The 22,700-nt window shown below is 47.3% G+C and overlaps 1 protein-coding gene across 3 annotated transcripts in view; it reads right to left on the reverse strand.

The window, feature by feature from the left end:
- The window catches only part of ror2 (receptor tyrosine kinase-like orphan receptor 2), a 70,933-nt gene that overhangs the window by 17,846 nt on the left and 30,387 nt on the right, over positions 1 to 22,700 (reverse strand). For 2 of the 3 annotated variants that reach the window (XM_042058915.1, XM_042058914.1), the window contains exons 2-3: positions 9,141 to 9,221; positions 157 to 444 (exon numbers count right to left, since the gene is read on the reverse strand). In XM_042058915.1, the coding sequence (XP_041914849.1) occupies positions 157 to 444; positions 9,141 to 9,221 (369 nt within the window). The remainder of the gene's footprint in view (positions 1 to 156; positions 445 to 9,140; positions 9,222 to 22,700) is intronic. The other variant, XM_042058916.1, reaches the window with a different exon arrangement.

Consider the following 22,700-nt stretch of genomic DNA (forward strand, 5'->3'; position numbering starts at 1 on the left):
AATTTGAATCCCACAGTACTCCCAATGCCATGGATTCAATGGCTCAAAAACCCAAACAATAATAAAATGGAATCAGTCCATCTACTGAAAATCCTAATAAAGCCCAGAGAAGCACATAAAACAACTCTCCACACATTTGAGGGAAGGTCTGCTTACCGAGTCGGACGTAGAGCACTCCCGTGGCGGTGATGACCTTGAGGGTGTTGGTGGCCACACACTGGTAGTAGCCCGTGTCGGTGGTGTCCAGGTCCTGGATGCGCAGCTTGGAGCCGCTCTCGGTCTTGCGGATGGAGATGCGCCCCTGTTCCTGCACCACGGGGGCGTCGTTCTTCAGCCAGCGGATGGAAGGCCACGGCTTGCCCGCCACCTTGCAGTAGAGCGTCGCCGTCTGGCCCTGCATATGGGTGATGTTGCTCGGCTGCTCCACAAACTCCAAGAACAGGTCTGCAGGAGGGTCAGAAGGTGAGGGGGAGAGGAGGGGTGTGGGGGGGGGGGGGTCAAAGGTCAGTGCTGAGGTCACAAAGTATCAACATGGCTACCATGCATTCCAAAACCCCGCTCCCATGTCAATCACACACTTGGACTTGTATGGGCCCTTCACATCTCTGAGACAAGTGGGCTAGTTTTACAGTGTTCAAATGAACATCCTGTAGGTCCGGATTTCAGCTGACTTTGTTGGCATAATGTCTTGAAACTGCAAAAAAAAAAAACTGTTGTGACATGATGAATGCCAACTCTGAAGTGCACAACTACAAACGAGGGAATAAACTACAGCCACTGCTGACAACAGTCCACTGCTTCTGTCTGTTGGCCATAACCAGAACCAACTGCTTGAGCTCTGGCACTTCTCAGGCCAAGAGCAGCGTGCCGACTTCCTGTCTGTGTGTAGCCTATAAGCGCCTCTCCCACCCCCACCCCCTGTTCTCCTCCTCCTCCTCCTCCTCGCCAGCTCTCTGTCCCCTCCAGCTGTGTCTTGTTCAGACAGGGCAGGGTGGGGGTGATGGTGGTGGTTGGGGACGGGGGGGGTGAGATAAACACAGGCTGACTGGTCCGAGGTCTGGCTGCCGGGGAGCTGACCCCCGGGCGTTTGAAGGCCTAATCCCGGCTGAACTGCTGAACCCCGGCAGTCGAGCAGGGCGGTGGTGAGGAGGCCAGGCGCAGCTCTCTCTCTCTCGCTCTCTCTCTCTCTCTCTATCTCTCTCTCTCTCTGCCTGCTGCTGCGCTACATCTGGTTGAAGTAACGGCTGGCTCGGCTTCTCTCCCTCTCCTCACCTTCCCTGGGAGAAGAGACGGCAAGCTCCCGCGCTGCTAACCCCTCGTTGGCCCGGCCTTTCTGACCCCCTCATTCCACCCCTCCCACCGCGACTCATTCTCTACACACACACGTGTGTGTGAGATAGCCCCGAGAGGCCTGTTGATTTTGGCTAGGAGACTCCCCTGATGCTCACCATGTTAGCCGTCAGCACGGCTTTGTTTGCGGGGTTGAGTTTCAGCAAATTGAATATTTGGGTACAGGGCCCATTACCAAGCTCAGTAGGGAAGCGCACGCACGTGAGAGAGAGAGAGAGTGAGAGAGAGAGAGCGCGTGAGAGAGAGAGGAGAGAGAAAGAAAGAGAGAGAGTGTGAGAGAGAGAGGAAAGAGAGAGAGAGGAAAGAGAGAGAGAGAGTTTGCATTACACATACTCTCTGTCAGATCCCTAACCTTCTTCTGAAAACCATCATTAATGATGTGACAGGACTGGAACCTTCAACATACACAAGCAGTCGGAAACCCAGAAGCTTAGATTTTTATTTTGAGACTGCAGAGACAGTGGTGCAGAGGGAGTTTTGCAACAAGAAGTTTGGCTGGAGGACTTGCCAGACTGATTCAGTGGCAAAATGTGGCCAAAAAGTCACTCAGTAAAACATGAAGATAATAGTAATTTCAGCCCCTAAATATATATATCTACTGTAATTTGGGGTATTTTGTGAAAACGGTTTATTGTTTTCCTGATGTTTCACTGCTGCAAATGCAAAATAACATCCTGTGAAGAAAATTATCTTTAAAGAAAAAAAAACTTTTTGGCATGAAAGGAAATAACCTCAATATGCCCACGTTGGGAAGCAAGTCCACAGCACTCTGTGTGTGTGTGTGTGTGTGTGTTTCTGGAGCAGGGTCAACTCTGTAACCTTTCCCTGTTGCTCACAAGGAAGTGTGACATGGCACCTTGGCCAAGGTGAGGAATGCAACAACACAAGGTGACCACGGGGAAAGTGTGTGTGTGTGTGTGTGGTGTGTGGTGTGTGTGTGTGTGTGAGTGAGTGAGTGAGTGAGTGAGTGAGGAGAGAAGAGAAGGGAAGAGAGGGAGTATGTACATGTGTGTTAGAGAGAGAGAGAGAGAGAGAGAGAGAGAGAGAGAGAGAGAGAGAGATAAACAGACAGAGAGGAGAGAAAAGGGAAGAGAAAAAAGTGAGTGTGTAGTTGTGTGTAAGTGAGAGATAGAGGGAGGAAGGAGGTGAAGTGGGGTCTGAGAGAGAGAGAAAGCAACAGACAGAGAGAGGGGGGGGGGGGGAAAGGTGGAGGGGAGAAAAAGGGAGAAACAGACAGAGAGGGGGGAGGAGAAGAGAGGAGTGGTTAGGGTCCTGGACAGTCTCTCGACCCTAGGGTGGCGGGCGGCGTGAGCTCATGGCTTCTGACTGGCCAGACCCAGACGGGTCCCAAACAAACACACTGCCCTCAGATAGCCCACTGAAGGGAGCCAAGTCCTATCAGCCAGGCATGCAGTCCAACGTGGCTGGGTCAGATGTGGACTGCTCCACTTATTTTTCCCTCCCTCAGTTTCATGTCCAAAGCTTTTTTCAGAGCTGTAAGCTGTTTGGGGGGGGGTTAGGCATATTTTTGGAAGTGCAGGCCAAATGCGTGCATGTGGTTTGAACAGTGGTTCCATATTTTAACTGAATTAGATTGTGTCATGTAGTAGAAACAGCCTTTGGAGCTGATTTTGTGCTCAAGGCTTTTTTCTAACTCCATGTACTGTGTAAAAGCCATCCATGTGCTGTGTAACCCCCCCAACCCCCCCCCCCCCCCCCCCCCCACCACACCCCTCCACACACACACCCAAATGTTTTTTTTAAAGTCCTATTTATCTATTCCAGCTTTAAATTGCATAGGAAGACCAGATCCACGGCGTAGGAAACTGTATTCCCATATTTGATTTCCCATACATTGAATCAATGGACATATAATACATTTGCCACTGATGCGATAAGCTTTCACTCTCACAAGAACATCTCGTAAAGAGGACAGTTCACGCATGAAAGTGGAAGAACAACAGGTCAAGGAGACAAGCCGTCGTGGGCCCTTTGAAGTATTTCACTGAGGTAAAGAGAGTCACTACGGGTACGATAGGGGAGCGTTGATAAGACGTGCATCACTTCAAGACAGAGCCACACACTCTGATACTGATCTGGAGTGAGAGCTAGAGGAGAGTGGGGGAGTGTTGGCTGGTGGTGTTGGCGGAGAGGGAGGGAGAGGGAGGGGGGCAGAACTATGCACCTTGGTGAAACGAGGGCAAGTTGAGTGCAAGAGGGAAAGAGAAATAAAAGACAAGGCTGTTTTGGCAACAGAGGGCCCTGCTAATGGGGAGAGAAACAAGGGAAAGAGGGAGAAGGGGCAACAGAGTAAGACAAGAAGAGAGAGAGAGAGAGAGAGAGAGAGAGAGAGAGAGAGGTGCAGAAAAACGAGTTGACCAAGCATGTAAGAAAGTAAGAAAAAAGGCTAGAGATGAAGGTGATAAAAAAGAAAGAAGGGAGAAAGACAGACAGGAGATCGAAAAAAGAAAAGAAAAAAGAAGGAGTGAGAATGAAAATGAGAGAGAGATGCATTCTCTGTATGCGATCGAGTCTGCTGTCAGGGGCAGGTTCTCACAGGCATGGGCAAAACACTCCTCGCTGCAGCAGCAGCAGCAACGCAACCTGGATCCCAGTGGCAGACTTCCCTGGGCACTCCATTGCCCCTGACCCCCCCCCCCCCCCCCCCAAGCTCTGCTCCTGCTCCACTCTGTCAAGGGGCCAGAGACTGTGTGTGGGGAATGAGGGGGACGAGTGGGCCTCTGGCGCGACCACAACAGGACTGCCCCCCCCCCCCCCCCCCCCTCCCTTCATCAACAGCCCTTAAACCACACAGCAGGCTACAGGCACACAAACCCACTGACTCTCGACCCCGACCAAAACACAGGCTTCTCCCCCAGTGCAGTCAGAGTGGATACACACACACTTCCATCACATTCTAGACCATTTTCAGGTCTGTTACAGCTCTGTTCACTGTCTGTTTGAGCCCCTGAGGAGTGCCCCTTGCCAAGTCAATACGACGCAACACTCTCCGTGTGGAAAGATACTACCCAGAAGGTTCAGCTTAGGTGTTTCGAGAGGGCAGGGTGAACACAACCAATGGGTTTATTTGTGTAATGACGGCACAAACCTATTTCTTTTTCACCGGACATACCAGTCGTAGGGGGCAAGCTAAGGTTAAGAGATGTAGCAGAGGGCTGGCCTTGTAATTTTGCAGCCGTGGAAGCGAGCCCAAGTCGCTACCTGGTTGCCAAGCCACAACTCGCATGCACGCTCCACGTGCTAATCGAAAGCAGCACCGCCGATTAGCAGGGCCAGGAGAGAAGGCCTGTCTGGAACAATACTCCAATTACAAGCTAATTCAGTCACTCCAGTGTCCTCCCCCCACCGTCAAACAGCAACCACACCGAGCACCAGAGGCTAAAGGCTTACTTGGTGGCCATAAGAGCAGCGATTCAAGCAAACGCCCTCGTAAACAGCATCTTTGTGAGGGGATTCGATTCAGTTAAGTTGCTCCGTGCCACGGGGTTTGAGTTAAGAAGGACTAATGCAAATAAATAAATAAAAAAAAACAGCTGCCTTGTAATGCAATTAGACTCCGCATTGAAACCGCATTAAACAACATGTAAGGGCCAACGAGACAGGCCATTAAACATTATCTGGCTCTTTGCACCTCTCACCTCATCAACTGATGTCTGTTTACTGCAAACATCGGCCTGATAGAGCGTCTAGACCACAGTTCGCTGACTTGGGCCAAAATGTCCAAATCACACAGGTGCTCTTAAATAAGCACAAGCTATAATCTGTATGAACATGTTTTTTCCTGTCATTAAATTTGATGTCTCTGCTTACAACAATATCTAGTGTTTTATGTCAAGACAAGAGTTTGAAAACACAGCCACATACTAAACACAGGCAAATCCTTACCTTGACTGCATATAATGTGACAGACAAAGGAAAGCTAGGCTCCATATCATGTGACAGACGAAGGATATTTTCAAAGCTAATCACCAACACAGTCTGGCAGTAGGTCATGTTTATAAAGCTGGTGTCCATAGTTACTGGCTAAGGAATTACTGTCAGTCATATCAGTGAGGAAGACACAAAGACACACTCACACAGGCAAACACTCACACACACACACACACACACACACACACACACAGGGTAGGAGCTTTCTGCCGCATAGCACAGGGTCTGACTGTGAGCGGAGAAGCACCCGACTTACAACGCTTACGCAATGGAAACTCGGCAAGCCTGGGCCCTCACCACAGAAGGCACACTCAAAGGCTGATGTCATCACCACCACCGCCGCTGCCGACACTGCTGCTGATGCTGCTGCCATCTTCAGGTTTAATTGGAGTTTCCTGCCCCTGCCAGTCCGGAATGCGCCGGAGCGCCCCGGCAAGCGAGCCTCGGAGCAGAGGCAGCTGGCATGCAGGAACACCGGGCGCACCACTCAGCCTTTCTTGGGCTGTTTGTGTGTGTGTGTGTGTGGCAGGGGCCGAGGCGATAAACAACAAAAAGGGAGCCAGTGTTGACAAGTCACTCCAACCCGGAACGGCCAAGCGCTGGCCACTGACTGGCCTTATAAATGCACTTTCAGCCTCAGTGTTTTGCTAGGGAGAGCGGAGGGAAAAACCAGTCCCAAATCCAGGAAATCGTTTTCAGTATTTTTCAGATTCTCACAAATCCATCATGCAAAAGTACATCATTACTCCTTTCCTGTGTTTGCTCAAGTGTACAGCATTATATCCCTGGTGGTGGAAAGTTGCAATAAGTCCTCTCCATTTTTTCAAACCAAATGTGCTTCTCTGTGTAGGCCTACAGTGCTTTTTCTTCCTAGAAGCGCTATATCGGATGCATGACAGTTTATTAATGGGGTCTGCAATACAATAATAAGAATGCATTCCATTCATGGCATCTACTCCCAAAAAAGGGTCGAAAAATACGACAGACCAAAACCTGAGAGCGGCATTTTTCTTCTCTGGCCAGCTCCTATCCCCCTTCCACAATCTCTCAACCCGCCCCAACCTCACCACCCTTCCGTCTCACTATCGAGCTTGAGCTAGTGAAATAAAATACATCTCCAGCCGTTTCTGGCCTACAAGCTCCTCCAAACAGCGTGTGATTTATGAATCCTCCGAGCACTTATCCATCATCATCAATACTGGTCAGGGGCCAGAAGGACCGCTGCGCTACCTGTCGGAACCGTGGACGCCGTATCGGATATCAAGGCAGGAGGCGGCTGACTGATTTCGGCGCGCTCTCCCGAGGGGGGATCCGTATAGCGAAATCTCTGCTTCCTCTTGAGCCGGTGCCACCCTTCTTGATGGGCCAAGCAACACTCAGCTGTAAAAATGAGTGCGTGTTGAAGCACTCAGGAGATGTGGACGATCGAGTGGGGAGTGTTGGACTTGGCCCCCATTCTTTTGCTGGGAAAGGATGTCTAACTTGACTTAACTTGATGAGTATTAAGTCCGGTAGTAACCTTACTTCAACCGTGCAATGGCTTTGGGCCCTTTTTGCCTTCACGCAGAGTTACATGACATACTGTGTCATTGTTATGTACAAATCGCAAGTAACAACAAACCCTGACAAGATTGTTTCTGGCATAATGTAGTTAAATCAACCATAAGCCATATGCTTATACACATTCTGAGATCATAATCTCCATGCTCCGAACAAGTGATCTCAATCGTCGAGTTAACGTCATGCCGCTCCCAATCGGAGCCTCGCTTGGTGTTGGCCTCGCTTTTTTAAACATGTCTGTGCTTTTTTTTAACCATTCGTTTTAAAACAAACAGACGCAAAGATTGCAGTCCTTCAGAAAAACTGTTACTTGCTTAGTTTATTCCCCGCACGGCACTCTGATGGCCAACAAAAACAATTCTCTGTGGCCTGGCATTCCATTTTCAGGCACTAGTATTAACCAGGCCCCATATGAAGAAAGTGGTAGGTTTTCCTGAAATTATGACTTGATTTATGTACACACATGAGCATGCAAGGCAAGCAACATGCCCCCTACCCCCCCCCCCCCCCACCCCCCGGCTCTGGAACAGCATTTAAGCCGCACAACTCAATCTGCAATCTCCAGAGTAGCCCCAGTTCCGATAGGGCTTGACGTTTGACCAATGGAGCAGAACTTTCTGAAATGATCATTATGTTATTAGGCCGTTAATACCAACAAACCAGACCAGAACAGCTCTGTCTGGTTGCCACTCAATGGCATTCTCCGGAAACATATTCTTGGCTTTATGTTTTAAAGCTCTTGCAGCAGCATTCCACCAAGAACAAAGACAATTGTAACTCTAACAATATGTCCACATTGTCCAATGATAAGGGAAGTCTCTCCAGAATATATATTATGTCCATTAATGTGATTTATACAATTCTATTGGTTGTCAGGTTTCTATCATTTTAAATTCGCTCTCTGAAGTTCACCTGATATTGTTCTTCATGTCGCTATGTCTTAGCATACAGTGTGGACATTGCCATTCTAATGACATAAAGTGATACTTAAAACTATAGTTTTTACCATTACAGTTCTTGGTGTAGGTCGGCCTTCGTACAGTTGAGATCCCATTTTTACCAAGCACATACATTTCCATACACTCAGTGCTTAACAATTTGGGCCTGTAACATTGCACCGTTTTGGGCTTTGCCGCAGTGCCCCCGGAGCACTGAATTGTGCAGGAAAGAGGATGCAGGGGAGTTGAGAGTCCTATCAGGACGAATGCTTTATTCTGGCATAATTGCTTCCTCGGTTTGCAATCAGAGACCCAGTCAAGCGTGGGGGTGGGGTGGGCTAGGAAGAAGGCAAGGGTTTGAAGGGTAGGAGTTTTTTTTAGAGGGAAATTTTGGGCAGCAATCCCAAGGTAGCCAGACAGCAAAGGTCCATTCCAAAAAGTGGTTCTCTTGAAAAGATGTGAAGTCAAGGACATCTGTGGGGGGGGGTTCGATTAAGATAAAAAACCTACTCTGCAACTCTTCATAAGTTTCTGAAGTGCAATCTGAAATAAATGTTGAAACACTCCTGGCGATGCCTTTCAACAGATGTTTCCAGTGTGCTTGTGTGCCGCTGACCGGTAGTGTCAGCATTTCAGCACCACTTTAAACTCCGCATCACCGCTTGGCCACTTGTCTTTTTGAGGTTATGCCCAGCAAATAAGAACTTGTGAACAGAGAAAACCATCGCTGAGAGCTAGGAGTGCCTCGTTCTCTCTCCTTTTCCTTCTCTCTCGTCCTCCCCCTCTCTCTCTCAACAAGCTTCCACCCACAGAAAACCTAGCCCTGTATTTTTTTTTTTTCGTCTTCTGAAGGGGACTTGGATCCTCAGCTCACCTTAGCTTTATGGCTTGGCTTCATTCCACCACTTGTAACACAACCATCATTTCATGTTTTTTTTACACCGAATCTGCTATATTTCTGCTTTATAAGCGGCCTCCTGACTTCTCAGTAATCCTAAGTGTGAACCCTGAAGCACTGTTGACAATGGCTCACATGCATCAACGTCTGAGGTGAAGATGGGCCAAGCCTAAAAAAATGCACCAGAGCCTCCCAGAGGATTCCATCCAGTGGATTCCATTCAGGAAGTCTGAATGGTTGCCACGGCAGTACAGGCTAGGGCTTATGGAGAGACTATAATTCAACTTCAGCAAGGTAAAAATAGAAAGGTTATGACGGCTCATTATCTCCTCCCCCCTGATGCTCAGCTGTTCCAGCAGGCTTGTTGGAAGAAATGCATATCAACATGTAAATGAACACTTAATGGCAGCAGGGGGGCGAGTAGAGACTTGTGGTGACTTTACCTTCAGACGTCGGTAGACCTCCACTCTGGGCCTCTGCCACAGGCTCAATCTCCCCAGATTCAGATAGGGTCACGTCTGCAGCTGGATGGAAAACAGAGAAGGCAGGAAGAGAGGGAGAGAGGGAGGGAGAGAGAGAGAGAAAGAACAGTTAGGGAGTTTTAACCTGACACAACCTTGGACTCAAGCTCATAGAGCAGACTATTGCTGAAATACTGCAATCGGATAATGGAGTAGAGATGGGGATTTTTACTCAATCCACCAACCACACTTCACAGGTACATATTACACACATATATGTCAGGTTCATATTATTGTTTTCTAAGATGGCTCTGATTAATGATTTTAAACAGAACACAATGGAATTCAACTTTGATTTCTAACGTCGGGAGGGAAAATTATTTTACAGTGCCAAAGATAAGACAGTCATACTGGAAAATTAACATCAATAACACTTGAGAAACTAGTGAGATGCTTCCCTGAATTTACCTCCATATCTACTTGAAATCTCAGATTCTGCTCCTCAGTAATAAAGTCATTAGTTGTAACTTTGATGTTGATGATGATGACTTTATTGATGTTTAAGTACTGCAGTACAGACGGATGTAATTACAAGTATACTGCTTAATTGCATACCTGTACAACACTAGAGTGCTCACAAACTACACCAGCACAAAGTGTGGTTTAGTCATTTCAGCTCATCACCCTACAACACATTGCTGATAACAGTACCATTCTTTCCAGCTAGAGATTATTTGAAGCCATTCACACAGTGTAGCAGGTCTGACAGAAAAAGCATACTGTATTTAATTCTGCCTGCAATTGATATTCATAATTACAATCAGACTCTGTCTTCTTCCCAATCCTGATGAATAAATAACTTCATGAGTAGCGACCACAGAGACCCCAGATCAGATCAGTTAGGAGTGAGGAAGTGCAGACCCGCCTGTCCCTCTGTTTATGAGACGGCTCTCTGCTCTGCACATCTGGCTCGACTGAGGTCAGCCTCTATAGTGAGACTGCATCCCATCAGCGCGGGCCTGCCCGCCCGGCCCGAGGTGAAATTCGCCTACAGGCCCAACCATTAGCGCATTAATGAGCAGGCTGTGATGATTATGATGACTGCCCAGCTATGTCCAGTCTAATTCTCACCACCCAGGCGCTATGGTGGACGTGCAACACAACCGGGTGGGGAGTGTGTGTGTGTGTGTGTGTGTGTGTGTGGGGGGGGGGGGGGGGGGGGGGGGGGGGTTGGCAGTTTAACAAACATGCACAACAAAAAACGACGGTGACCCCAATGTGTCTCTGCCATGTTTAGTTTACACAGTCCACCTCTAGGGGGGTTTGCTTCTGCTCTGGCGACACATACGTAAGCTTTTTAGTTAATGAAAAATAAACACTTCCCCGGTGAAAGTCCCCATGTGTGGGGTGCTGTGTGCTTTGCTTTTGGACTGGACTTTTATGATGGCCAGTTTCCACACAACCTCAACGGCTCACCCACTCTGCCAAAGGGGAGGCCAGTCTGAATAGTAAAGCTGTGACTCTCTCTCGCACACTCACACACACAAACACACACAGCATAATGACTGTTCATTTATTTCCAATAAATCTTGCTATGTTGAATTTGCCTGTGGTCAACTAAAAATAAACTGAACTAATAGGCAGATCATGTAAGCTTGAGCTTCATAGCGCTCAGTATAGTAAAAGTAATTTAGTATCCAGCTGATATGTTACCAGTTGAACCAGTTAACACACCTCGTACTATTTTCATTTGATGCAACACACACTGTCCCAATGAATACATGTTTTGTTTTTTGTTTTTGTTTTTGTGTGTGTGTGTGTGTGTGTGTGTGTGTGTGTGTGTGTGTGTGTGTGTGTGTGTGTGTGTGTGTGTGTGTGTCTTGAACAATAAGTTCCGGCCTACGAAAAAGTTCCGAGTGACGTAATAATGACATTTAATTCACAACAGGATATGGAGGACAGGAAGTGGAAGAAAGAGATGGGAGTAGGATCGGGAAGTGACCGCGGGTCGGATTCAAACCAAGGACCCCGTGGGCAAAATATGGTCTGGATTCTACAGCTTGCACCACAGCAACAAATGTCTTTGATGTCAAAGTCTTCCGAATTAGGGTAATACGTCCAACCAGCCAGAGAAAAGCAGTTATTTCAGCTCATCAGTGTTAACATGCAAAGCTAATCGAATGACCAGGCGTATTATTGCTGGGTGTCACTGACTTCCTGGTGAGTCATCTTAAATGACCACTATCAGCGCCCTATCCAGGGGGATGTGTGCTTTGGAATGTGCCTTATCCATGCGCTGAGGACCAGGACAGATAAGTTATGGCCCCTCACAGGGCCACGGGGCCAAGAACAACAGCGAGAGTGCTGTTCCCATATCAAATTATCATTCCGTTGTTTAGGTAATACAGTTGGGATTTGTTTTACAACGTGGACACCTTTCTTCCCTCTTCCTTGAGTGCCTTTCAGTCAGGGAAAAACTTTGCAAGATAATTTCTCAACTGTACGAGAGAGTGCGAGAGAGGGGGGGGGAGAGAGCGAGAGAGAGGGAGAGAGAGAGAGGCGCTTGGGTAAAATCACACGTAATTTACAGCCTTTTTTTCCCCTCCAACACATGCACAGACTCTCCAAACATGCAACAACATCCCGTTCCTGGAAAACGCTTGGGGCATTGATTGAGAGGCATATGAAGGCTGACCTTGGCAACTAGAAGGGAAAAAGGTCTTGAGGGAAAGATGGAGGGGAGAGATGAATGGGCGATGTTGCGATTTGGCAACCGGCCAAAATGATTAGCGTTAACACCGACGGACAAATGGAGACAAAAGTATTATTGTCCGCGAGTTGAGCCCGGCCCACACCTGGCTCGTCAGGCTGTCACTAAGTTTATGTGCTGGCTCAGATCTGCCAGCCACTTTGCACACTTTACACAACCACTCCTCGGCGTCTGTTTTCCTTGGATACATTACATTGTGTGTCAATAAAAATGACACGCGCCCCTGAACAGAGAGGGCCTCTAGTCGCATGCTAGTCGAGGCATGAGAAAATGCCGTGCACTATCACAGAGTGAGAAAACGATAACTGTGTGCAGCACCCGTGTGTACTTTCCATTAGGCGGGTCAACATTTGCGGACATATTAATGCATCTCACCTGTGTGAAAAGCCGGGTTTCACAGGATGTCCCATGCAATCCACAACTCGCACACTGTCCCTCCACTTTCCATTTAACACACCACACACACACACCCATCTCAACCAACCTCACCCTACTTTCTCCTCCGCGCCCCTCCAGGGCCTTGGGGGTACCCTGGGCTGAGGAGCCTGTAGTGGGGCTGAAGGAGGTGTGGGTGGGGGCGTGGGGTGGAGGGGCCCAACAAAGGCTCCAGTGTGGAGCCTGGGGGCCCCGGAGTGGCTGATCTGATTATTTTGGCTCGGCCGGCCAGCGGGTTCGGGTGTATGCGCGCACTCGCACCCCCCGCGCCACTGAATCGCGCCCTTTCACAGGAGGATTCTCCCCTTTCAGCCAGCTCCTCTCCTGGCAACGGCCCGGCCGAGTCGGCCCACTCTCTGCTCCGCCACAGCCACCTCATGAAGCGAGAGGGAGAGGGGACAACGCACAACGCAGGCCTGGGGAGAGAGGTGAGGCAAGGAGGGGAGACGAGAGGGGGGACGAGAGTGCTGTGGGCACCCTGAGAGATATGGAGGTGGGGGGTGGGACAGATATTAAGGGTTTAGGGTTGGTGGGGGGTGGGGGGGGGCTAGGGCTGGCACGTCCGAAAATGTAGAAGCTTGTTAACACTCCCGAGGCCCCCCTCTGGAGGGTCATTCATACGGGACTATTTGCCAGAGCCATAAAAGAAAACGCCACGAAATAAAACGGCTTCAGTTTCTCGGCGCAGCTCGGACCAGTGGGCGACTGAAAAATATACGAACAGCCTGAGTTCCCCGGAGCCTACCTCTCAGACACACACATACACACTCATATATTTAAATGTGGCTGTTTTATGCCTTTAATGGCAGCATTATAGCGTAAAGCTACTTTGTTATGTTTTGGACGCGACCGTTACACCATTGCATCAGTCCGCCTTGGCTACGGAATGAGCTCATCTGGTGCACTGTGAATTCTGAGCCTGATTCAGAATTCAGAATGCCACTGAGCACTAAGCGGTCATCGAAGGGGACCTCGATGACCAAGTAAAAAAAAAAGAAAAAAAAAGAAAACCTGTAAAAGCACTTAGGACCTCCCGTGAATTTGCAGATATGCGTAAAACGAGGTGACAAGCATGAAGAGCTGCGTCTGGCGGTGCCTGAAGGCTGGTGGCGTGGTGACCTGGATAGCCTGGGAAGAAAAGTCTTGGGAACCGCCGCGACACAGGAAAAAAACACAGTGCCCCTCTTTACCCCCCTCTCTGCACTCAAGCAGTGAAACAAAAAATAAACGCTGCATTAGCCTAACATATTTTAACCCCTTCAGGGGCATTTGTGGGCAAACATGAACTTGAAATTTGGTGGCACTGGAGTTAGACATCAGGGTGAGTCACTCACTCCCCCCCAACACTTGATTTACGTTCACGTTCAAGCCAAACTTATTACTCTGGCCTGCACATATCATGTGGGGACCACTAAAAAAAAAACCCTATATGAATGAGGCTCTCTGCACAAATATGCCTGCTCCAGTGATACTGTGGCTGTGCGCATCATTTCGTGTTTGAATTACACACTACATTTCCCATGAAGAAGCCATAAAACTACAGTAGGTGAAGTAATTTCCTGATGCTTCCTGTAGCTTCTGCATGGGACACTAGGATGTCTCTGCATGCTTGGTATTAATTACAGGATATTGGCATGGACTGCATGGATGAGACCCTACGTATGTGTATACATATATCCCACCAGTGCAAAGCCAATCTGGTACCGAAATTATTCCTATGAATTCTGCTGTTTCACAGCATGCATTCTGCTGCATCCCTATTTGGTATTTATTTATTTGATATTTACTACAAGGTTGTCGTTGGGGTTGGTATTGTTGGATTCTGTAACTAATTTCCATGACAAACGCAATATCATATGCATATCACTGAAATATATAACAGCCTTTAAAAAGGCACTACCGATTAGTCTTAAAACTCGACGGGCAAATCACTCTCCTAGTAAAGAGCATAGCTGAGGACTGAACTGTGAGTCACCTGGCAAGCACAGCTGCAATCTTGAACAACAATGTTTGTTAAATCGCAAAATACCTAGATGTAATAGTCCATGTGCTTGAATTGGATTCAAATTTGTCATACAGCAATTGCTTTAAATTGCGCATTGCATTGTGTGGTAATTTGGAATAGCTTGAGCAAATCAAATTGTGGTGGGAAAATAGTTACTGGGGCAAAAGTCAACGCCCTTTGAGCATGCTTGACAAAGGAATATGATTAATGAAGAACTAAATTATATAAATGCCTTTTTCTGTTTAAATTCACAGGGGTGAAAGCAAAGGCAAACCAATTTAAACAAACAGGGAGTATTCTACCAAGGGCTCTGGACCAGGGCAACCAATACAAAGAAATGCATCTAGTCAGCAATTACGATTAATGGTCGGGACCATCTCCTTGGCAAGAAAAAGAAACTGAGAAAACTGTGGCTCTGGGGGTGTGTGTGTGTGTGTGTGTGTGTGTGTGTGTGTGTGTGTGTGTGTGTGTGTGTGTGTGTGCACGCGCGTGTGTGGCTGATGATCAAGAGAGGGTGTATCAGACAAACTTTCTGAACATCTTTCTACTGGATCCCAGCTTTGTGGAGGTCTAATCCTCTTGCCAGAGTTAGAAGCATGGCAAAGCAACTGAAGTGACTGACAAACCTGCACTTGTGGAATTCCTCATTGTTTCCCAATACATACCTACTACAAATTACAGCCATGTTTTATGACATGTATCAATAACAAATTAGGCATTTACTCACTCTATAGAGTGACTTGAGCTTTAAAAAGAATCATTCAATCAAAGCATGTCAACGAAAGATACTTTGAAGCGCGTGTGTATTTGTGCAGACTGGATGTAAGATGACGCAATTGTAAAGCTGAACCACTTCCTCCCTGTATTAAGTCTGTCTGTAAACATGGTTTGCATATAGTGGTTCTTCCCACATCCATTACTGCTTCTCTGTTGATGCACACCTGGAAGTGCTGTTGGGGGGGGGGGGGGTGTGTAACCCATCTTTTTGCTTTGCCTGTGTCTTGCATGAATGGAAGCCCTCCACATGTAACATGTCGTAGCTGCCCTGGCTAAAAATACTGCGGGGCGATGTTTGATTCCCCGGCGTTTCGTCGTGTATCTCTGCGCCAAGAGTAATTACATGGGAGTGAGCGAGCTCGCCATCCTCAGATCTTCCACACAAATTATGGGATAATAACAGCTCTCTCCACAGACATAAACTCCACTCCAACGAACTCACAACGGTTCTGTGTTTATCGTCAGGAATTCTGGTAGTCATAACATGGTCGCTAAATATAAAAGTGCAACAGGTCATTAGGCAAACAGAGGGAACATGTAATGGGAAGGGGGGTATTAGCCACCCCCAACTCCATTGTTGGGTGTCGAACAACATACGCCGGCTAACCCCCCGACCTGTGCCATGTTATTAGGGCGGCAGCGTGCTGTGACAGCTGGTCTTATGGATTCAGCCTCCCGCTGCAGGCCTGGTGTCATAAATCAGATCGGGTATCTGCCAGAGGGAACCAAAGGCAAAACATGGGCAAATAATCCCCATCCCAACCTGGTCATTTGGGGTTTTCAGAACTCGGGAGCTGGAGGTGTAGAACGCAATGTGACTGAAAATGGCCAAGCCGATCACCAGAAAACATCCCCGAATAAGAGCTAGAGCTACACAACTCGAGACCGAGCAGCAAGATAAAGGGCCCGCGAAATAAAGGCAGACTTTAAGCCGGTTGAGTAATTAAATCAATTTATATGATTGTGCTGTGAATAATGGCCTTTTACCATAACCATGTGCGGCGCAAGTAAAAAATTACTTGGCCACCGTCCAAAAGACAACACAATTAGGCTACAGGCTCATAATTTGACATTTTACCATGAAAGCTAATCCACAAAACTTCATTTAAAAGGAACTTAACATAAGACTCCTGCCTGGTTGCTACTGGATTTTTTAAAGTAAGTCTGATTGATTTCAGGGCTCATAAGTCATCTGTTAGTTAATTAGTTCCTTTACCATTAAAGCACCTGAAGGTTCCCATTCAGGGAGAAACCACAGCCGGCGCAGCAGGAAATGCTCATTTGTAAGGGCCCGGGGCATGCACATTTGATGTGTAGCCCAGAACACATCTATTCATAAAGCATCAAGTGGCAAGGAGGAAATAGAGAGGGGAGGAGGAGAAGAGAGGATTTGGAGCCTGTTCAGACCGGACCTTACTCTGGAACACACCTGGCCGCGGATCCACGCCGTGTCCAGGCCTGATCTCGGCCAGATCCAGCCACTATCTGGGTGCTGTCTGCAACCAGACTTCTGTGTTCACTTCACACCCGCTTTCACTGACAACTTTTCAGAACTTTTCCATGAATTTTCAGAACTGTGTTCATTACTCTGCTGACTGAGCTTAATTATTTAATGAAATCTATGGAATGCAATAATGTCATTGAAATTACTGATTTTCATGAGTTTTTGCAGGCCTGGAAAATGGGACTTGACTTTTTGCAGGCCTGGAAAACTTTTCCAAGATGTCCAAGACTGTGGGAACTCAAGACACTTTCTTCCAGATAGGATCTTGCTCTGGAAAAGACCTGGCCCAGATCTGCCCCACGTCTGTGCCCCCCATCCAATCCCAACATGGCCACCATCAGGGTGAGCTCCCTTAGACCTTGTTCTCTCTCTCTCTCTCTCTCTGACTCTCGCTCACTCACTCTCTCTCTGTCTGTCTCTCGCTCACCCTCTCTCTCTCTCTCTCTCTCGCTCGCTCGCTCTCGTCTGTGGCCTAATAACAGCTCCACAGTCCTAGCGGTAGCGCTGAGCTTGCCTTGGACACAGTTCCTCCTGCTCGGCTGGAAGATGTCCCGACCATTTCCTCCTCCTTGCCGAGGGCCCAGACAGGCCAGCCATAGCCTGGAGGGAAGCTCAAGTTCACACGGCTAGCATCACACAGGCAGCATGTTTTTCAAAGGCCCGAATCAAAGGGGGACAGGAATGGGCCCATTACATGGCAGTAACATCTCCATAAACTGCTAAATTGGTGGAGAAATTCAACCTTGGTGGGTTTTGTGTTGTGGATTTACAGTCAAATGGATTTTTTTTTTCATTAATAGAAGACGTAGGCCTCTGGTTTGATGATACGTAAGCGCGGAGGCATGTGTGAGAAATGTTAAATGTTTTACTTATCCATGTCTAAGTAACACAGACACGTGGACAAATTTTAAAAATGAGTGACTATACTTTCAACTGACCAAAAAAAGTCTCAGTAAAGGAAGAAACATTCAACACAGTCACAGCTTGTTTTTATGTTCGGGATATATACAGAGCTTACCACGATTTGCTAAGATGAAAGTCGTTCTCACAAATCATACACCCTGATTTATATTAACCTCCCGCAGTCTGTCAGCGAACAAGGTGAACAAACAAGATTAATGCTCTGGGCAAACAGTTTAGGGTGCGATTAGACACAATTAGAGCGCACACGTTCCTCCTCACCAGGCTGCAAGTTTGAACATTTTTTCCCCACAACAAACAATTCAGTCAAGATCAATTCGTAAGTCACCATGATTTCATCTCCCCTGGCTTGTCTGAGGGGAGGGGTAGAGAAAGCAACCAGCCTGTGCCAGTAAAAACATTAAGGACATGAGTTATCTCACTGGCTGAGTGTAGATCAAAGGGGGCAGCTCTACCCAGAGACTCTCCAAGCTAACACTCCCTTTGGGCATGTAAGGTTGGGGTGGTGTCTAAACACACACACAGACACACACACACACACACACACACACACACACACACACACACACACACACACACACACACACAACGTATGGTAGCTACATCCACCCAAGAAATCTTAGGTTGGGGTGGTGTCTACACACACACACACACACACACACACACACACACACACACACACACGGTAGCTACATCCACCCAAGAACTCTTAGCCAGGCAATGGGGTAATTGGGTTTTCTAATTATCCATGGTCATCATGGGGAGTAGAACTGGAGTTCTGTTCTGTGCGGAACGTTCTCCACTCGGGTAAAATCCATATAGAAAGACAGCCGTGAAAATTTTGAATATCCTTCTTTCCCGTGGTCGTTCTGACTCATCTGGTGCCCTAGGAAAACGCATTTATGGCACTCACCCCATTAAAAAAACACTAAAAGTAAAACAATGTAGGGAAAAGAGGACAATAAAAAAAAGCTCTCCTATGGAATACTCTATGTCAACTATGACCACTAAATGCATTCATCCACGCACATCCCCAGTCCTGCACAGACAATCTCTAATTTCATATACACAGGGACATCCATGAGAATGAGGAGTGCCATAAGGTATATATAGTGCTTTCATGTGGCTAGGCGCAGTTCTGCTTGGCAGCCCATATAAGGTCACACTGGAAGCCATGAAACAAAACCAGAAGGAACTCTCCAACCTTTTCGCTCCGAATATCCCCGAGCGCCACCACCACAGCAGCAGCACCACCCAGCTGCCGCCTCCTCCACCAGGAGTGGCCTGACATGCACTCGGACCTACATCCGTCAGTGTTGTTCTGTTGAGTCTCCTTTTATTTGCGGTTGCCTAAGCAACAAAGTCTATGGTATGGAGGTGCTAAGCTTCTAATGCTTGTGAGCTTTAACACTTTCTCCCCTGAGGGAGGTGAAAGAGATGGCTGTGTGGGCTTGGTCCACTTCCATCCTTACAAGACCACAAGCTGCCCGCTTCGGGCTACCAGATGTGCGATGGGCCCGGTTTGCCATGCAATGTTAGCCAGTGCACTCACACTATAACCGGAGGCTGCTAGGTGGGAGAATAATAGACTATACACAGGAAGTCAGGTTTTTAAGATGTCAGAAGCTTTAGTCTTAAGTTTTTGTTTAATAGGCTTCGGGATCATTGTGGATTAAAGTGGCTTTCGTGGAACTGGAAAGGGTTAAGGTTATTAAGGTGGACAGCAGAAGGGGATGGTTTGCAAACCACAACCTCTTCTCAGGAAATCAGGAAACAAGAGCCCCCACCTCCCCCCCACCCCCCTCCATGTCAACTTTCCTCTTCGGAAAATTCTGGATAAATAAACATGAACGAGAACCATAGGAATGATCCCTGTACGTGTATACGAGAGAGAGTGCGAAAGAGAGGGAGAGAGAGAAAGAAAGAAAGAGAAAGAGAGAGAGGGTACAGTACAAGAATGGGAGAACGAAAGACTCTTTATGTGTGTGCACAGTGCAGCATTGCCTTTTCCAAAGCCTCCCCCCTCTTTGATGTAGTAAATCTGTGTAATTTAAGAAATATTTGGTTTCAAAGGGTCAGTTACAATATGCAGCCAGGAGCCGTCTCCCATTTCAGATTTGAGGAGCCAAGCAACAGGCCCTGAGCATTCAAGTAGCTGCTGAGTTACGACACACCACTGAGAATACTGCTGAAGCAACGGAGAGAGTAAAAATAGTGTATCTTTCTACCATCTAAGGCTTAAGGGGAAAATAATTTCAAATGTGGTCCTTCCCTTTGATTTATCTCAGATAGCAACTTGCTGTGGGCCGGATTAGGGTCGAATCAGGGCCGGAACTGGCCCAACATCTGTGGCCATCCAGAAACCCACAACTCCAGTCGGTAGCCTCAGCAGGAAGGAAAGAATTTGTCTTCTGAAAGGCTCCTCCACCACCAAAATCCCCCTGTGCCATGTCAAATCATTTTTCATTTTGCTTTGTCAACAAGAAAGCCTTTCATGATGAAAAGACTCAAGAGCAACTACCTCTTACAAATAAGAGGGCCGTGGAGTAGGAACTCAACGTTTGAACAGTGAAGGTTTGCAGGGCTACATATTACCGTGACGCCCCATCCCTGCACTCCACTGATTCCAGATGCGCTCATGCTAAAACTCTTGTGTCAACTACTTTACCGCTCTTTCTCCCGTAAGAGCATGATGACAGGAGTCATCCATGAGGACGCGGGTAGACAAACAGCAGACAGCAAGCATCTGAAGAGCATGGATGACTCTGGCTTAAAAGCACAGGACATTTGGTCGATGTGTTTTCACAGGTTGTTTGAGAAAACAAATCAACTCTGCTTGCTTAGGGAGCTGCCAGAATTTCGCCTAATGGTTTCGTGGCTGGGCCTGTTTTGGGTTTTAGCTACAAGTGGCTGGTCATGTTATACAAAAAGCCAAATGACCTAATCATTTCAAATCATACCATAATCAGCAGTAATATGTTTAAGACCGATTTATTATTTAAAGTGCTCAAATATGTTCTCGTCAGGAATGCTTGCAAGGTTAGAATCAAAAATGCACAGTAGAGTTTTTGCAGCTTGCTAACCAGACAAGATATCATGCAAGTTCAGGTCTAGGTCAAAACATTATTATTTGGTTGTAATGTTAAAGACCCCAGAGGCTGTCTGTTTGTCTAGATGTTTTCTCCACAGACATAACCCCAAAGCCTTTAACGGACACTTGATGTGCTCTACTAAATCCCCAGCAGCTTGACACTGCTGACTCTCAGGTCAGCCACTGGGCCTTGAAATGAGTGAGGCAGCACTCCTATGCCCAAGGGGATTCTGGGAATCGGAGTCTGAGCAACCAGCTGAACATAGTCTCTTCTCCCCCCCCCCCCCCCCCGTTCTCAAGCTGAATCAGCCACTTGTCTTAGAGAGGCAGGAAGCCTCAAAGCAAGCCTTGCTCTGTTGGCAAGAAGGGGGCAGAGGCCTCCTTGAGTCCTTGGCTCTCCTCCAGCAGGCCTTAAAGTAGTCCTTAACTCCAAATTCGTGGTTGTCGACTGATATTAGATTCTCCTATAAAGCTGGCCTCATGGAGTCCCAAGTCTGAAAGTGAAAAGACTGGAAGTTGGACTTAATGGTCATATCAGTGAGTCAGAACTATGCCTGCTGTGTGTCTGAAAAGGCCACAATAACAGGGTTAAGAGGCGACGTCTGCCTAGTGACTTGCAGTCAAACATGTGGCAACATTTAATGTGACGTTCTAAAGTGCAACAGAAGAATTGTCCTTTTTAGAAAAAATTCCCTGATCTTTAAAAACTACTGATTCACCCGGAGATGACATTGACGGCTAAATTGCTCTTGGATGTTCTGCCTCGGAAAACGTCCAAAGCAACTGTTATCCCGCGTCTCAGTTTTCATGGAGCTGGGTAGACCAACGGCGAATCTGATCAGCCAGGATGGAGGTGGTGGTGGTGGTGGGGGGGTGGGGGTTGCAGGAGGGTGTAGATGGAGCAGAAATGTGGAAAGGCGAACACTGTCTTGTTCCTTCAGTGCAGCTGCGAACTACTACCGACTAGTCTCAAAGGGCACCGACTTCTTGGACCTCGCTTCCTCTGCGTTTTTAATGCTCCTGCTGGATGTCTGACAAAACACACATTAACCAAAATGTCAGCGTGCTACGAGACTCTTCTGACTGGGCCCAACATCGAGCTGCAAGGGACCCGGTAATTTATGGCCGTTGACACTCGCATAACCTAAACTTTCCACCCGAGAGAACAGGCATGGCATAGCAGTCGATGGCCACACTCCTGCCTCCTTGAGTAATGTGATGTTTGCAATAGCGCTTGAAACGGGCCTGCAGGCGACCGCTTTCACTGCGCGGCTGGCAGAGGTTGTCTTAAAAGGTATTCAACTGTGAGACTAACCAGGCCATGTGTTTTAAGCATGTATTTGTCAGGCACAGATATATTAATCCAGAGCGAGCATTTTGCTTCAGATATTGACCCCATTACGGAAAATGATTTGGTGGTCTTATTTTTTGAGCACATGCCTCGTATATATGTGGTTACTGCTCCCATTACCAAGGTCTCTATATATATAGAGAACACACACTGTCAGCAGAAAAGTAAAATGGTGGGAAATGAAAACAGACTTACTCCTTTTCCAAGAGAAGGTGGTATTTAATAGTATTGAAAAAAGATGACTGTCACCCGCTTAGTACAATTTCTGGACAAATGAATAAGCTGTACAGATTCTCCCGGCATGGACAGACCTTAAGCAAGTCTGGCCCCTTAAGTAGCTAGTAGTAGATTCCAGTTTTCATCACCTGTTGGTTGTAGAAGGTAGAGTATTGCCCTTAAGCTACAAAACCACTAAAGGAAGAATTTGAAATGAAAAGAAAGACAGGTACTTAAAACCCTCTAGACATATGGATCAGATGTGTCAGAGCCCAAAATACCTATCCAAGAAAAACAAAAAATATGACTCACTGAACATGAGCTCTAGAGAAGAAGCTGTGCCACACTCAGCTTTCAGTCAAAAAGCAGTATGTGCCCAGGAGAACACCAGTTAAAAGACAGCAATTTAATTTGTCTGTTATATGTGTGTCTTTTTTACATTGTTCTTCACTAGATAAATACATTTCATTAA

This window comes from Alosa sapidissima, chromosome 13 (genome assembly GCF_018492685.1).
Source record: "Alosa sapidissima isolate fAloSap1 chromosome 13, fAloSap1.pri, whole genome shotgun sequence".
In the NCBI taxonomy this organism is placed as follows: domain Eukaryota; kingdom Metazoa; phylum Chordata; class Actinopteri; order Clupeiformes; family Clupeidae; genus Alosa; species Alosa sapidissima.